This window comes from Neolamprologus brichardi, chromosome 8 (assembly GCF_056152115.1).
Source record: "Neolamprologus brichardi isolate AB-2024 chromosome 8, ASM5615211v1, whole genome shotgun sequence".
Taxonomy (NCBI): Eukaryota; Metazoa; Chordata; class Actinopteri; order Cichliformes; family Cichlidae; genus Neolamprologus; species Neolamprologus brichardi.
In genome coordinates this window covers 25,150,096-25,166,856 of record NC_142111.1, presented here as the reverse complement: position 1 = coordinate 25,166,856, position 16,761 = coordinate 25,150,096, and the positions used below count along the sequence as shown (strand labels likewise).

At 42.6% G+C, this 16,761-nt stretch overlaps 1 protein-coding gene across 2 annotated transcripts in view; it reads right to left on the bottom strand.

Annotated features, from left to right (window-relative positions):
• The window catches only part of lmtkb (lemur tail kinase 1 b), a 79,218-nt gene extending 66,866 nt beyond the window's left edge, over nucleotides 1-12,352 (bottom strand). Inside the window, exon 1 of one of the 2 annotated variants that reach the window (XM_087844949.1) lies at nucleotides 12,321-12,352. Coding sequence is in view for 1 of the 2 variants with exons in the window: in XM_087844947.1 (XP_087701073.1) it covers nucleotides 11,964-12,045 (82 nt within the window). In the remaining variant the exon portion in view is untranslated. Of the gene's footprint in view, nucleotides 1-11,963; nucleotides 12,298-12,320 lie in introns of those variants that run through there. The other variant, XM_087844947.1, reaches the window with a different exon arrangement.
• Between the last annotated feature and the right edge of the window lie 4,409 nt (nucleotides 12,353-16,761).

The window sequence follows — 16,761 nt, the reverse complement described above, 5'->3', positions numbered from 1 at the left end:
GAAAGACAAAGGAGTCGTGTCATTTTCCTGTTGACTGCTTCTGTTTCAACACCTGGCCACAGCCGAAGCGTGGAGCACAAACGAGTGTTACCTGCACGCATTGTGTGTGCATCCTAAATAGCTGTGGCGTGGTACGAGCCTGGTGTCACAACATTATAACTGTTATGGTTCATTAACAGAAGTCTTAATTACAACAGAAAGCGTGTGGGTGGTTTCAACGGTGCCTTGAAAAGAATTGATGAGGAGCCTGGTGCTCAGGTCAGCTGATGATCCTCCGATCTGTGCAGCAATAAAGGCTTTGTGAACAGCTGGTCACTGACATTGTTTTCTTTTTCTGCAGCCATGTTAACAGAACAACCGTCACCCTGAAACGGACAAACCAGCAACTTTGTAGTTTGAAAATGTCCACATCTCCCCACACTCCCTAGCAGATCGTTACATGGAGAAACCTTTGGAATACAAGCATCCTGATCCACACAGGTGTGCACAGACGCGGACTACACCTTTGTCTGCTGCCTCAAAGCACATTGTGCGCTGTCTATCTTGCGTGCTGCACAATATCGTTTACAATTTAGTATCTACTGTTATCTACTGCTAGCTAGTTTATTGTGATGGTGCTGTTTTTATTATGTTGCTCTTTTTTTGTTTGTTTTCTCTTCTGTTTTTTTTTCTCCATACAGGTGATCCAGGTGTTTTGTTTGGTTTTCTTTCTCTCCCTCTCTTTCTTTCATTCTTTCTCCCTGTCCTATCCCCCAGTCATGTCTGTCCCGTTTGTAGCAACCGAAAATAAAATAAATTCATAATTATAATAAAGGTCAATCAAATGGACCAATATGGCAAGGCCATGATGATCCACTTGGTAAAATAAATCCGCTTGGCATCTTTCTTGGCCTTAAGACAACAATTGTGATGGTTAAAGATCCAAATGGGACAAAGAAAAAGAAAGAAAAAAAGAAAAGAAAATGTCCACATGAAACAAAAGGACTTCAACCATTTTCCTTTCTTGTTTTTTCATTTTCTTCTCTTGGGTTTGGTTTATAACTATTTTGACTGTAAAATGACTGTTTTACTTACTACACAAACAAAGCAAGAGAGCTTAAAGCAGCTGTTTAGTAACTCTCTCTAACTAGTTGTATCCTCATTTGCTTGCGTTTTACATTTACTTTCACTCTCTGGTTCAGTTTAGGTACTAAGAGGTGCTTGGTTCGATTTACGCCATAAAATGAACTGTTATGTTTGGGAAAAGTTGTTGGCAAATTGAGCTCTTATAAAATAGTAACCATGGCAATCTAAGTGCTAACCAGGTGGCTCAGGAGGTAGAGCGGGCGGTCTGGTTGCTTCAGTCTGCCAAAGTATCCAGTGTGTTCACTGGAGTAGAATAATAGATAGAACACACTCTGACATAGAAACAAGTGTTTGCATGAACATGTGAGTAAAAACTGGCTGAAAAGCACTTTATAAGACCAGTTGGTTTACAAATAAAATACATGATCACCAGCATAAAAGCAAGTAATTAAGATAAATAAGCATGAAAAGGCTATTTTGCTGTCTAATAGTAATAATAATAATTGCCCTTGTTATTCAGAAGAAGGAAGAAGAAACAAGGCTTTCATCATTTTAAGAGTGGAAATTGTGAAATAACTTTTAGATGATGCCTAAAATACATTTCTGTGGTTAACTGCAGCTTAAGACATTTTCACATTTTAATCTATAAAATAAAATAAATTGAATTCTCTCTCTCGTATCAACATTGTCTGCCTCAACCACACGACTAAAAACCATCCATCCATTCGCTTCCGCTTATCCTTTTCAGGGTCGCGGGGGGCGCTGGAGCCTATCCCAGCTGTCATAGGGCGAGAGGCGGGGTACACCCTGGACAGGTCGCCAGTCTGTCGCAGGGCCAACACACAGGGACAGACAACCATTCGCGCTCACATTCACTCGCACATTCACACCTAGTGGCAATTTGGATTATCCGATTAACCTCTCCCCACAAGCTGCATGTCTTCGGACGGTGGGAGGAAGCCGGAGTACCCGGAGGGAACCCACGCAAACACGGGGAGAACATGCAAACTCCACACAGAAAGACCCCGGCTTGATGGTGGAATTGAACTCAGGACCTTCTTGCTGTGCAGCAACAGTGCTAACCACTGTGTCGCGTCTAAAATCCAATTTTTCTAAATTTCAGTTTGACCTACAGAAATCCGTCCCTGCAGCGCTGTGCGCTGACATAGCGTAGTTCTTATGGCTCTTTGAATTATCTGCATTTCAATGTAAGACATTTACCAGCCACCTATAGTGATTAAAACCACAGTAACACATCAGGTGTCCTGACCGACACGGAGCTTTACATCTGTATCGCAGTCTGCCCAGTTCTTTCACCGACATGCTGATTTCATCTTTCTGTCTCGTGTTTATTCCTCTGCTGACACCCTCTCCATCTCTCTCTGCATTAGGATGCACTTGCAGTCTGAAAACCAGTCACCCCATTGCTCAGCCAGCTAAGCTCGGCCAATGACGAATCCTTCTAAATAACTAGCTTAGCTACCTGCTGTGATGCTGTGCGGACTGTGAGGGCTTCCATTAAACGATTCATAGAGAGGAGGAGATTGATAGATTTAGAGACGTGGGTACAGACAGACATTAAGAAGAAAGGCTTGAGGAAGATAAAGGAAACTACATAAAGCGGCAGACAAGACGAGGATTAAAAGCAATCAGCATCGTCGTGTATTGATTGAATCTGCAAAAAGTCTCCAATCAGTCAGTGTAGGGCTCCATTCATGTGCTGACTGTGGAGTGATCAGCCTCTCTTGTGCAAACAGACTAAACAAGGCAAAGACGATAACTGGATGTTTCACTTTATAGCAAGTCAATTTGCCATTAATGCTGCGACTGAGAGGCTAAAAGGAGACTAGGAAATGGAATTATTCCTGCAGTACACTCATGATTGCACAGACAGACAAAGTCATAAAAGAAATAATAGACAGCATGGTTTCATCCGGAAGACAAATTGCCTTTTTAGGCTTGTTTTTTTAATCCTCACGTGCACAGGCGCAACCGTAACTACAGCTGCACTCCAGAGACGGCTGCGTGTTAGACCACATTGTTGCTCCTTTTCAGAATAAAAGCACTGGGAAAACTTGGAGGTGCGATTATAGCCACAGCCTAGAGGTTGGAGCTTGCTTGTAATTTTACATTTCAATACAAGGTTTATCATTTATATGCATTCTTAACATGAATGTCTCTTTTGACCACAGCAGTTCTTCAGAATAATATTTTGAGCAGTTGGTCCCATTTGGTTTCACTCTTGCTCTATTAGCACATTGATGGGAGGCCCAAATGTGCATGCAGCCACCTTCCTGCCAACACTTTCACACCATTCTGCTAATCGACAGTTGGTGAGCAAAAAACGCCAAGAAATGCAGCAATGCACCAGCAACAGTCAGCGAGATGGACTCGAGCAAACATGGCGGTGCACACAGGATTTGAATTTTATTAAGACCTAAAAGTTTCCCATTTTTAGGCTCTAGGAACGCACACATTTCCTTTTGTTGATAGCACGAGTGTTGCTAGCTTGTTTTGCTGTGTATAAAATGTGTTATATGAAATTTTCAGCGTGAGGAGCCTGGTGCATGTTCATGTGTATGAAGCAGCTTCCTCTCTAACCTGCGTAGCAGTTTTTGCTCAGTTTACTTGAAATATTAATGACCTGATTCAGCTATTTAAGCTGAAACATATTTAATCTAAAACCTTTTTAAAAAAATATTCTGAGAAGTTTACAAGTGTCTCTTGATTCACTTTTTCAGTATTTAACTGTATAGTTTATTTTTCATTCATGGACATGCCGGCGAGATGTGCTCTGCAGCTTGTATTTTGGGTTAAGAGCATTGCTTTAATATTGTGCATCTAAATATAATGTTTCTTTTTCCATTGCCAAATACACATGCCTGTAAAAACTCAAATTTTACTTGGACATAACAGATCAATAGCAGGGCATGTGCCCCAGTAAGAGGGGAGAGCTGAGCGAGACACACTCGCATGTTTGTTTGCAAGAAAAAGGTTCATTGAGTTTGAAAATTCCCTTTTGTGCTCCGTGGCTAAACTGGACTTTCCCAAATAGGTCATCTCTGAAATACTGAAATACCCCAGAAGACTTGCTAATTATGCCTCGCTGGGAGATGTTTTCAAGATCAATAATGGATTCGCACTTTCAGTTTTTAGGCCAGAAAAATGAAAAACAAAACTTCTTTCTGTTCTTCAACTCAGGGCCTCGTTTGTTTTCATATCAGGAGCTGCCCATAGTGCTAAAACATCCCACATGCTGTATGACAGGAAGGCAACACAACTTTTATTTCCACTGCCTCTGAGGCCAAAACACCCATCAGGCTTGCTGTGTATTTAGTCAACAACACCAGAATCTCTCTGATCAACTGTGAAATTCATTGGACCTGATCAGGGCCTGCAGAGACATGGATCCAGGCACAGAGCTAGAGGGAAAGCACAGAAGAGATCTAAAGAGGCGATGGGTGTCACACTCCATCATCCATCCCATTAGTCATACGCAGACCAGTAAGATGGAAGTCCTTGCTCAAGGGCACCGCTGCATCTGAAATCAGAGCAGAAATGAATCTAAAACTCTCCAGCTGTGTAGAAATATCTACAGAAACAATCAATGAGAGGATCAGGAGGTGAAACACTCCCGTTGTGGTAAAAATTAAAGCTTTAGTGATCCATTATCATCATCATTAGGGCTTATGCGCCGCTTTACCGTTGAGTCTGTTATATAAACGAGAGAGCAGGTGGATGTGTGTGCAACCTGTCGTCCAACATCAAAATAAAGGAGAAGCTGATCACTGTAATCAGCTGGAATCAGCCTGTTTGCTGTGAGCAAGGTTAGTGACTACTCATGCCAACTGCTGCTAAAGCTCTTTGGATTGCCTCAGTGATCAGTGGGGGCATCTTCTGTAACTGTGAATACGTAGCTCTCACTTCTACTGGACTCAAAGTGTAAAAATGCAAAAAAATAAACAGGTACAATACAGCTTGTATTGCTCTATATGCTCACTGGGATATACAACCTGGGCTAACCACTAGTCTGTCACAGAGCCACACATAGATGCACATAGACCCAGCCATGCGTATAAAAACTGAACGTTAGGCAGCTACAAAAAACACTGAATACCTACTAATATAAATCAAAGTCACCGTGGTTTTGGAAACACTGATATCGGACAGGAGGTCATTTTAAAGCAGTGCTCCTGTGTGGAAAAAGAGCTTCTGCGTGGACCGTGACACTTTTTTAATTAAGTGTGGTTTCAGCTCAGTAGTCGGTGGTCCCACCACACTGCTGGCCAACACAGAGCCTCATGCTGGACCATCTCTGTATGGCAGCAGAGAGGCAGGAAGCTGGACCCTGATGAGTCTATAATGCTGCTGTGTTACAGGTGACCCTGGCCACCATGCAGAAAGAGAATTTCCCCGCAAGGATCAATGAAGAATTACATTTCGTTATTGTTTCACTGAGTTTGCCTTTGAATCGCCACGAGACGTTAAAATCATCACAGCTCTTTTTACACACAGCTGGTATGACGCACGCCCAAATCCAAAGGGATGAATGTTTAACTTTCTGTTCTGCTCTAATTTGTTTTGTGAGAAAACTAAAGCACATTAAACATCAGACTTTTGGCTCCTGGTGTTCCTGCAGTCACTGAATTATCGGAGCCCTTACTTTGAACAACTTCTCCAAATATTTCATCCTATCATCTCAAATTTTTGGCATTAAGAGATCATAAAACTTCATTTTGACATTCTGAGAAAATCAAACACATCTTAATCAAAGGAGCTTGCAAAGAAAAGCGTCTGGACTTCTTTAAGTTACTTGAAGACGTTTCACCTCTCATCCGAGAGGCTTCTTCAGTTCTAAGGTCAAATGGTGGAGAGTCCCAGATATAACCCTAGTGGGAGTGTCCCCCCACAGAGGGACAAAAGGACCCCCTGATGATCCTCTAATCGCCTGAGCCAAGGTGTGGAACTGGGTGTGGGTCCCAATCAGCCAGAGTTTCGGGTGGGTTCATTGTGAAACCTGGCCCCACCTTATCATGTGAATTCCTGAGGTCAGATGGCCCAGGATGTGAGTGGGCGTGAAGGCGTCTGGGAAGGAACTCAAAACTGGATTATAGATGGCAGACAGTTGGTGTCGTAAACCACAGCCTCTGTTCAAAGATGGTCGCTCACAGTGGACATAGATGCTTCTTTCACTCCTCTTTCAAACCATCTGTCCTCTCTGTCCAAAATGTGAACATTGGCATCCTCGAAAGAGTGTCCTTTATCCTTAAGATGCAGATGGACTGCTGAGTCTTGTCCTGTGGAGGTCGCTCTTCTGTGTTGTGCCATGCGCTTGTGACCTCAGGAATTCGCATGATAAGGTGGGGCCAGGTTTCACAATGAACCCACCCGAAACTCTGGCTGATTGGGACCCACACCCAGTTCCACACCTTGGCTCAGGCGATTAGAGGATCATCAGGGGGTCCTTTTGTCCCTCTGTGGGGGGACACTCCCACTAGGGTTATATCTGGGACTCTCCACCATTTGACCTTAGAACTGAAGAAGCCTCTCGGATGAGAGGTGAAACGTCTTCAAGTAACTTAAAGAAGTCCAGACGCTTTTCTTTGCAAGCTCCTTTGACTACGATGACCTGGATGACTGAGAACCTTCACAGACAAACACATCTTAAGTTTTATTATCATCAGGAAAACACCATCAACAACCAACAGGAGCACTCTCTTTGTTCTCTCACCCAGTGTCGTGTCCACTTTGTGCAGTGGTGTTTCTCACACAAGCACAGCTGTGGTCAAAAGCCACAGAGCAAGTCCAACATGCCTCCACAAGAAGCTGGAGATCAGAGTGAAAAGTCAACCCACTGTTCTCACATAAAAGAGGCAGAGGAGTGAAAATATTTGAGAAATTAAAAGCAACTGTGAGGCGGTTAAACAATAAAACGTGCCATACTTCAGCAGAGCTGCTGCATTCATCCAGCAGAGTGTGTGTGTGTGTGTGTGTGTGTGTGTGTGTGTGTGTGTGTGTGTGTGTGTGTGCGTGCGCTATGAATCCTTGTGCACTTTAAGTGGTTTTGGTGGTCAGTAAGGCTGGAGACGTGCTGCATAAATGCGAGAAAAGAAAGCTGGCCGTGTAAGCTAACAGACTTATCTGTATCACTACCCGATCCTTAAGGCAAGAGAGGATCTGACTATAATTAAATTAAGGTTTTACTTAAATTAAGCTTTTCCTTTTGTCATGGTCCCTGGGTCTTGGATCCGGGGTTTTGAGTTTTGGTGGATTACACATCTGTTGTTGTGAAGGGATTATAAGCAGGCTTTTCTTTTATCCTGTCTTCCTTCTCTCACCCCAACCAATCACAGCAGATGGCCCCGCCCCTCCCTAAGCCTGGTTCTGCTGGAGGTTTCTTCCTGTTAAAAGGGAGTTTTTCCTTCCCACTGTCGCCAAAGTGCTGCTCATAGGGGGTCATATGATTGTTGGGTTTTTCTCTGTATCTATGAAGCGCCTTGAGGCGACTTTTGTTGTGATTTGGCGCTATATAAATAAAATTGAATTGAATTGAATTTAGTCTTCTGTTGTTATTTGACGTTTTTGTTGTTTTATGCATTTTGTTCCTTCCTTTGGTTTTGCTGAAGGTAGATTCTGTTCCTCCATTTCCTGTTTTATTTTGGTAGTCTCTTTTTCTTTTGTGCATTGTGTTGAGTGTAACCTCCCCTTTCCTGTTATTCCTGATTTGTTCCCGCTGTATTTCGTGGCTGATTCTTCTCTCTTTATCACCCGATGTATATTTATTGTCTGAGTCTCCCCTTGTCTGTTGTTGTGTCCTCTCTCACGGTGTGTGTGTGTTTTCTGAATCCATGTTTTCCACTCTTGTTTCCCAGCTCTTGCCCTCTATTCATGTATGCTTTTTATTATTGCAGGTAACAGCATTAAAGATGCCTTTTGAATTTGTTCCTGCATCCCGAGTCTTGCACGTGGGTCCACATTCTGCTACACGCACAGCTTAGAATCATGTTTTAGGATTATAGAATCATATTAAGGCTTGTAAAATAATGCAACGTGGCTACAATTGTTAGCAGAAGCAGGAAAGCTGGCAAAGAATAGAGCTTGTCCTAAAAATCTTTTTTTTTTTCACGACTGAATTCTCATGAGAAAAACACAGACATCAGACAATCTCATTTTCCATTTAAATGACTAGTCTCTTATTTTGAACCTGCTCTGGGGCCAGTTAGGTCTGCAGCATTTGTTACCATTATGAATGCAGCCTGTTAAGAAATGAGCACCTTCCTAATTCTAAAATAAATAAATAGATAAATAAAGTTTAACCCTGGGTTAAATCTGAAATTCCATCGCTAAACCCAAGATCCTGCAGATCTGTAGTACAGGCCTATTGAGAAAGACGTGAAATAATCCCTATAAGATTCTGGTTGCAGTGTTCGAGACACTGATCCACAGTCTTTGCAAAATCTTATAGTCTATAACTAAAAACTGTGGCTTACGCAGCGCTGTCTTTAGATGTGAGAGACTGCCAGATCTTAACCTTTTGTGCTCTTTTTAAGGTACAGAAGCTTAACTGTGCAGCAGGTTCAGCAGTTATAATGCAATGTCCACAATATGTTGGACATATTTCAGATGTACAGTGTTTACAAGCCGCCGTGGTAAAAATTGAAGGATTCAGGGTTCAGACGATGGTAAACAGCCTGGCTGTTGCTGACGGCATCTTTATGTTGCATCGAGCTATTAACGTATCAGTGCTGAGAACACGTTTGTGCTTTTCATCTAATGCAACCCAAGAATTTCTAAAACAAGTTTGACAGGAATTCACCTTAAATCACAACAGCTGGATCTTAATTTGAACCGAGGTGGAGACACATGCGTAGGAGGCTGTTTGTTTCCATCTAGAAAAATAGTTTGTGTGCAATCAGAAGCGATTATTCTTCAGACAAACACACACATGCACGCACAAACACAAAGAAGCTCTCTCTGAGTGCAGAAGCTATTAGTAATCAGAGGCATGTTTGCTGCAGCCTCACTTAAGACACTCCCGGTCTTTCAGTACAGAAATGATTTTTTTAACAAGCTGCAGAAACTGAAAACACAACTGGAAAAAAAAAGCAGCTTCTGCTTGCAAAGACTCACACAGTCCTTTCATCTCTTCACATCAGTGTGAGTATTGGAGAGCTGTTCCTAACAGGAGGTTTTAAGGTGCAGATCAGAGGAGGAAGCTTTTAGAGGCTTTTTAATGGCTGTAAATGGCATGAATTTAAATTGTAATCATAGCTTTGTACCTTGCACTTCTGTAGGTTGCCACCAGTTTGAGCTTCCCCTTCCATCAAAGCTTCAACATCAGCTGCTCGATCACATTTAATCCCTGATTTTTGGATGCAACCTAGTGTTTTCCTCAGTGTGAAGATCAAAGATCAACACACACCCTCCTCGACCAACTCCTGTCACACATCTTCGAGTCAACAACCCCTCTCAACTGGGTTTTACCTGCTCCTCTGGCTCCCTGCCTGCGTCCTCCAGCAGCTCGACCTGGTTGTTTAGTGATAGCCTGTAGAGATGAAGGTCTGCTGGGGGTTTCAAACACGCCGTGTCCTGCTTCCCCTTCTGTTTTGCGTCCATGTAATTAGAGCGTGCTGCTGTATGCGTAGCCAAGAGCCCACTGAGAAATATGAAATGGATAACCTGGGGCCCGGGAAACGAGCCAGCGCTGCCAGTAAAAATCACCCACACCATCATCATCAAGCCCTGCCTTTACTGGGCTGTATCCGCCCTCTTACACAACGGTCATCACAGGGAGAGCCTTCTCTCTTTCACTTTGTCCTCCTATAATCATATTTGCTTTGACATTTCTATTTCTCAGCTACATCAGGCAGCTCCTGCAGTTGCCACCCTCCACTAGCTAACCCTCCCATCCTCATTCCTAAACAATAAGGATCAATAAATTTGTTTTATTTGGTTAGGAACCGACAATGTATGGGTTTGGTTTAAAACTGTTAAGACAAAAAAAAAGCTACATTTTTAACTGCATTTGAAACATTACGCAAAGAAAAGGAAAAACAAAAAGGAACACAACAGCTAATCTATCAAGACATAAAAAATTGGATGATGCCCCCTAAAACAGCAGCTGCTAAATCTAAATCTAAAACCAGTGGGCCAAGTCCATCTTTAATATACAGTCTGTACCTCTGAGGTAAAGACAGGTAGATTTACTATAAATTATTGAGAGTCAGCATTTCCCAAATCTACATGACAAATTGGTCTATAGGTTGAAAAATCTCTCAGTTTTTTTAGAGAAGGGATGTCAAACTCATTTTAATCCATGTGCCACATAAATGCAGCTCAAACTGATACAAGGTACTAGAGCAGTAACCCAATTTGCAAGTATTTACATTTAAGGCCAATCAAATTCACCTATAGCCAAGATTTTCTTTTAAAAGAAGCTGACAGCACAAGTCCAAGTCAAATACAATATATTGTGTATACACTACAACACACATGATAAATAGTCTGGGATAAGATGGGATAAACTTAGAAATGTAGAGTTTCTGCAGCTAAACAAAAAATCTTTTTTACGTCTCTATGATTTGAACCACCTGCCTACATCTACTGTAGAAACATTTCTAACTATCCATTGTTTTCACAACCAAAAGCAGTAGCGGTTTCTTTTTCTTGAAAATTTTGAGTAATTAATGTCATCACTTCTCTATTTATACTTTGCAAAGTAGTTACTTTGGGTTCTGGCTCCTGGCTTTGTTTCTATATGTTGATCCCACGTGAGAGAGTCTGATACATCTTGGTCAGCTCCAGCAGACATTTTTATGCACACAACATAGCGCTCTAAATTATAAAACCATATGGGGAAGATGCATTTGCATCACAACTGACAACAAAATGTAAGCATTAAATTCAGCACTTTTATAGGCACAACACACAAACAGGCCATGACTCATATTCTTGAGCAAATGGGACTCTGACAATACAGAGTTGTTTTCTCATTTAGTGACCTGGTACAAACCGAATGCTGCAGAGGCTAAATGTTGGAATGGGGGAAGAGGGATTTATGCAATTCAGATAATGTGTTTTGAAAAGGGCAGGAGGGCATTATGAAACCATTGTAGCCACTGCAAGGAAGGCGGCGGGGATGCACTTAAGCATATTTGGCAAATAGCAAAGGGAAGACAACAGACATGCGCATTAGACTTATGGCTCACAGAAGCTTTATGTTCAAAAAAGCGGTCCAAAAACTGAAAGTGCTGTTGTAGACAGTAGGGATAAATTCATGTATTATTCACAGGTGGACAGAAAAAAAATGGGAATGCTACAGATTGCTGCCTCCTGGTTGCCATAGAAACCACCGAAATGACAAGCCAGCAGTTGCTTACGCTGAATCATAAAAAAGGAAGCATTTTGGTTTCCGGTGATTTCTGATTATTTCATCGTTATGTGAGGTAATCTGCCTCCGTTCATTGTCTCTCATAATCCTCTCCTTTGTCAGCATTAATTGGATAAGTCCAGCTAGCCTACTCCTCCTCTCCCTGCTCCAATTAGGAGGAAGCCTCTGCTCCTCAGCTCCCACAATTGCTTTTCACCTTTCAACTTCCCTGCCCCCTTTCAGCTTTCCACCCGGAGCACCTTTGAACTGTTCCGCTGTCCTGAGGTTTTGGATGGAGGCAAATCTTAGAGCTGTGTGTCTAGAGGTTTTAAAAATAGGCATCGTTTACACGCTGGAGCCACAATCTCTCATTAAATCGCTTTTTCCCTCCCAGTGCAAGGACACACAATCGCAGGTGGGGATATCACATCGTTTCTATAGAATATAATGATGTGCATTCAGCAATGATAACATGCGCTCGCTTTGTCAGTGCTTTAAGGAGCATTCTTAAATAAAAGCATCGGCTCACCTGAGCTGAAATGGGAGCTGGCAGCAAAGCCGGGGCTGAAAAACCCTGAAGACATCATCATCATCATCAGGAGAGCCAGCATCTTCACAGCCGGCGTGGCAATGACCGAAAGAGAAAGCAAATGCAGGACTCGGAGGAAAGCAAATTAGGCGACACTATTTCTCGAGCATGGCTTCATTTCTCCCTTCCGAAGCGGACCCATGCCATTTCGCAACGCGCCCCTCCATTCCTCCTCTTATCGGTGTGATTTAAGACAGATGCGGGCAGAGACGCAGTCCTCCTTCAATATAAAGTCACCACAATCTGAGGGCTTTTAAAAAATAATAATAAAAAAATAATAATAAAAATTCTCCCGACCTGCAAAATCTAGTTTTTCCTTCACCTCTGCAAAAGTACAGTTAACTTGATCCTGATTTGTGGATTGTGGCTCTCCTTTTCTTTTCTTCTCTCTCTTTGTGGCTGCTCAGTTTCACATCACCTGAGAGCTCCCAGCGAACATCTCACACAATGACACCTCTGCAAAATAAATAAAAACGGCACAAACGTTCAGTTTTCTGTCAGAGCTGCCGGAGCTATCCGAGGTGCTGACAGCGAGAGCGCCATCTTGCTCGGTAATGCACCCAAAGAGAATTTATGGAGCGTTTTTGCGCCCTGTCTGCAAAAAGGGGGGAGGTGGGCTAGGGAGACTGTGGATAGGCTACTGTGCTGCTTGAGCAAGTTCAGCTGACTGACATATACAGTACTCAAGTGAAAGATCAGCAGCAGAAACATTTGTTTTTCCTGCTAAAAAGACAATTTACCATTACTGACGTAAAGGCCGCACCTTCATTTCTATTTTGTCTTCTATGGTGTTCCTATATTTGTGTTATGCTTGTAGAAACAGAGCCCGCAGCAGTGTCTTTCCCTGGATGAGTAAAATGATAGCCATTTAGACAATCTCCCATGAACAGGCTGTGATGTAATGCAGGAGAAAGGCACACAGCAGGACTTGGCTCTCAGGACTATCCCCGCTCTAATCCTGCTGTTCATACATGTTGGATGAGGCCCCCTCCCCCCACCCCACAGCATTCAGCCTCAGCCAATCCCCCCATCCTCCTCTCCTCTCATCAGATTGGATTCCTTGCACCAGAGGGAGTTAACTTTTTTTTTTTTTTTACTTGTGTATCTTACATCCTTACTATGATTGTAATGCTTCACCCACGCTGGGCCACAGAGATGTCACAGGCTGAGCTGCCAAAGAAAGAAAAGGGATAAATAGAATGGCTCAAAGCACAAACACAAACTCTGTTAGGTTTTCTATCACTGTAGCTGTGCACCCTGCTCTTTGCTGCATGGATGAATTGTTATGCAATATATAGTTTATTATTAATAGATATCTAGTCCTGGTGAACATCCCTACTTGAAGTGCCAGAAACACAGAGAGCAGCGCGAAAATCATCAGTGCTGTGTAAGTAAGAATTGTTTCTGGGTGACAAATTCAATTCAGTTTCATTCAAAATGATACATGTTCACAACAACACTCACCTCAAGGTGCTCTGTATAGTAAGGTAAAGAAAATATAAAAATCAGATGATCTCTACGAGAAAACACTTGACAACAGTGGGAAGAAAGAACTCCCTGAACAGGAAGAGGCCTCCAACAGGGGCTAGCTAGATGGTGAGGGGAAATAAGAAGAGGAAAGGGAGTAAAGGAAGACAAAACACAAGTACTCAGTGCATGAGTGCATGTTACCGAACAGCTTGAGACTATAGCAGCACAACACGCTCACCTGATCCAGACCTGAAGCCTCAGCCTGTCATTCTACTTTTAGAAACTCAGGTAAGGCTGCAGTGTGAGAGCAAAGTGCTCTGTTGGGACGATGAAGTCTTGAGACATTAAGGGGCCTGATTAAAGGAGAAATACATCTCAACAAATGCTCATTTCTAAAAGCCTGCATTTTATTTCCCTCTTGTTGCCCTTTCAGCTGTCTGTGGGTTTCCTCACTGATCAGATTACTTTGCAGCCGGTATGTCCTGAAGGGCCATTTTCATCTTACATTCTTCTTTGTTCTGCAGATCCCAAAATAGTCTAACCCTGTTATAATGCCCACTGAAGCACTGAGATGTTTTATATAAAAACCTCTAATGCATGAGAGTCCTGCATTCACAGTTTTACTGGTGTGCAGAAACCATTAGCTGCAAAACATACTGAAGCATCAAGAGGGAAAGTGCCCCTCAAGCAGGCAAAAAGCAAATTTCCTTAGGTGAAGACTATTTTAATCACCTCTTATCATGCTGGGTTTTTTAATCAATGTTATGGTTAAGTAACCACACCTGTAGAAAAATACATTACTCTTTTATTTTTATTTAATTGAGCAGAAACTGATTGAAACTATTTTGTAGCACAGGCTGGGGTGAGGTATCAGTTTCATGCAGGCAGAGATAGACCGAATAAAAAAAAAAAAGTACAATAAACAAACAACATATAAGTACCTCAGGTGCATATTGAGAACTAGGTTCAGTTTTAGTGCTTTAGGGTCAAGAACATGCCCCAAAGCTATAACCAAAGTCACACCTGTGCACTCTGAGAATGAACAGCAAACATTTGTTAAGTCTGTGAAATTGTACTGGAGGCTTTACGATAATAACGTGGGTTCAGTCAAACATATTGTTTCCTTGGGCTTTCAGTTGAGGTTAACTGTGGAGGTCATACTCAAACATTCCTCTCTTACAGCAGGTCTCAAAAGTACATATCCTCAGCTGGGTTCTGTAGCTGTGGAGGATCAGCGGCTTTGCTCTGAGCCCCTCCTGAATGCCTGAGCTCATGATCCCATCTCTGAGTCCAGACAGCCTTCAGAAGAAGCTCATTCTCATCCTTCTAGTCACTACGCACAGCTTGTGGTCACAGATGAGAGTGAGGATGCAAATCAGCAGCTTGGCCTTCACACTCAGCTCTCTCTTCAGCACAACAGATCAGGCTACCAAACTGGACGCCCACTGGCTCTTGGTAGTGCCTCAAAATTCTGTCCATCAAAAGTTATAAACACAGGGCAGCTCTGGCGGAGTCCAGCAACAATGAGTGTGGCCTATTGCTGACTATCCAAACCTGATCTTCCTACAGCTGTACAGGCACCAAACAGTCCCTGACAGCGGGCCTGATACCCCATCCTCCCAAAGGAGCTTCAACTAAGGCCATATGCCTAAGTAGACAGTCAGGGGGTGAAGAACAAGTACCTTCTCTAGTGCCCCGCCTTGGTCTCCCAGTCCAGACTGTGTTGACGGTGGTAAATTAATATTGTGCAAAAATTAATCTGTGGAGTCTTAAAAAGGATATTTGCTGAAGACCTGACTTTCTATAGCCTTTAAATGAAGTTAGATCTATAAGTTTATTGGTGTTTTATGAAGTACTAGATGTGATTTCTCTGTGTGTACTTGTGTACCAAGACAGTGAAAGCAGAGGAAGGCGAGGAGAGGACGGCATGTGGAAGATGAAGGAGAGTCTATATTTTCCTATTTTTGGATATTTGATTTCTCTGACAGGAATATTCCTTCTAAGTCTTTTCACTTCTCCTCCGCCTCCTCCTCTTCCTCTTGTTTCACTGTTTCGTCACGTCATATTCGACTCACTGATACATTGTGTTGCATGTCTGCGGTTTCCCTGGAAACAGAAAAGAGAGGATAAGATGGATTTCTCAAATGCGAGCAGAGAAGACAGTGCTTTCCTCTTACTTAACATTTAAACCAAGTGGGAAGAGCTTGAGGTGAATCTTTGTACCTTTGTGTATTTTTCTAGTCAGCTAATTACACCCAAAGCATTATGCAAATCAATCTGCATGTATTTTGTGACAGGTAAAGCAGAAACTGAATTACACTGATGGAATTTAAAAAGCAATTCACCCCTGACACCACGTCCACCTTCATCCTCACCCCACAATTCAGAGCTGTCCCAGGGGGGCAATGAGGGTGGAGCGCAGTGGCCCCGGGCAGACTTTGAGCCCGGCCTTAACAGCTCCCTCTGCAGAGGTAGCTCCACATCCTGACTTAGTGCTTTCTGCTTTCACTCTGTGGGGCCTGTAAAGAGCATCTGCTCCAACAAGCTTGTAACACCAACTTAGAAATATTGAATCAAATAGAATATTCTAGTAGATTATATTCTGTTGACTGGAAATATTTTATGAATTCCTGCCTCTCTCTTAAAAACCCATCAGAGAAGTGTTGAATACATTTGAAAGAGCATATTGGTCAGACCGTTGCTGTGTTTAATGGTGTCTGATGGAATGACATTTAGGTGTGGTTATAAAGACTCTGCTATCATCAATGTTTAGTCTTCAGTAAAGCATTAACTATCTGCTAACAGTGTTGGGGAGTAACGGAATACATGTACCGCCGTTACGTATTTAAAATACAAAATATGAGTAACTGTATTCTGTTACAGTTACCGTTTAAAAAGGTGGTATTTAGAATACAGTTACTTTGTTGAAATAAATGGATTACACGGCGGTACTTCCCTGTTTCATATTGTGGCGGGTCAGGACTGTTTGGGTTTTGTTTGACAGCTACGTTCTGTTGTTCCAGGCGGCAGCGTTACGGTTGCCATGGTTACAGGGTGACACTCTCTCTCTGCGTGTTTCCTGGGTGAGAGAGGCCTTTTTGTTGTTGTTGTGCTAAGCTAATAGGCAGAATGCTACAGGTATAGCTCTAAAGAATGTAGCATCATAGGCAGTGTAGTCCGTGCTGCAGGGAGAATGGACTGCCATACCCGTTATGTGTCTGTGAGCAAGGGAGGGAGAAAAAGGAAAAGTACGAGCTGTCATCGAGCA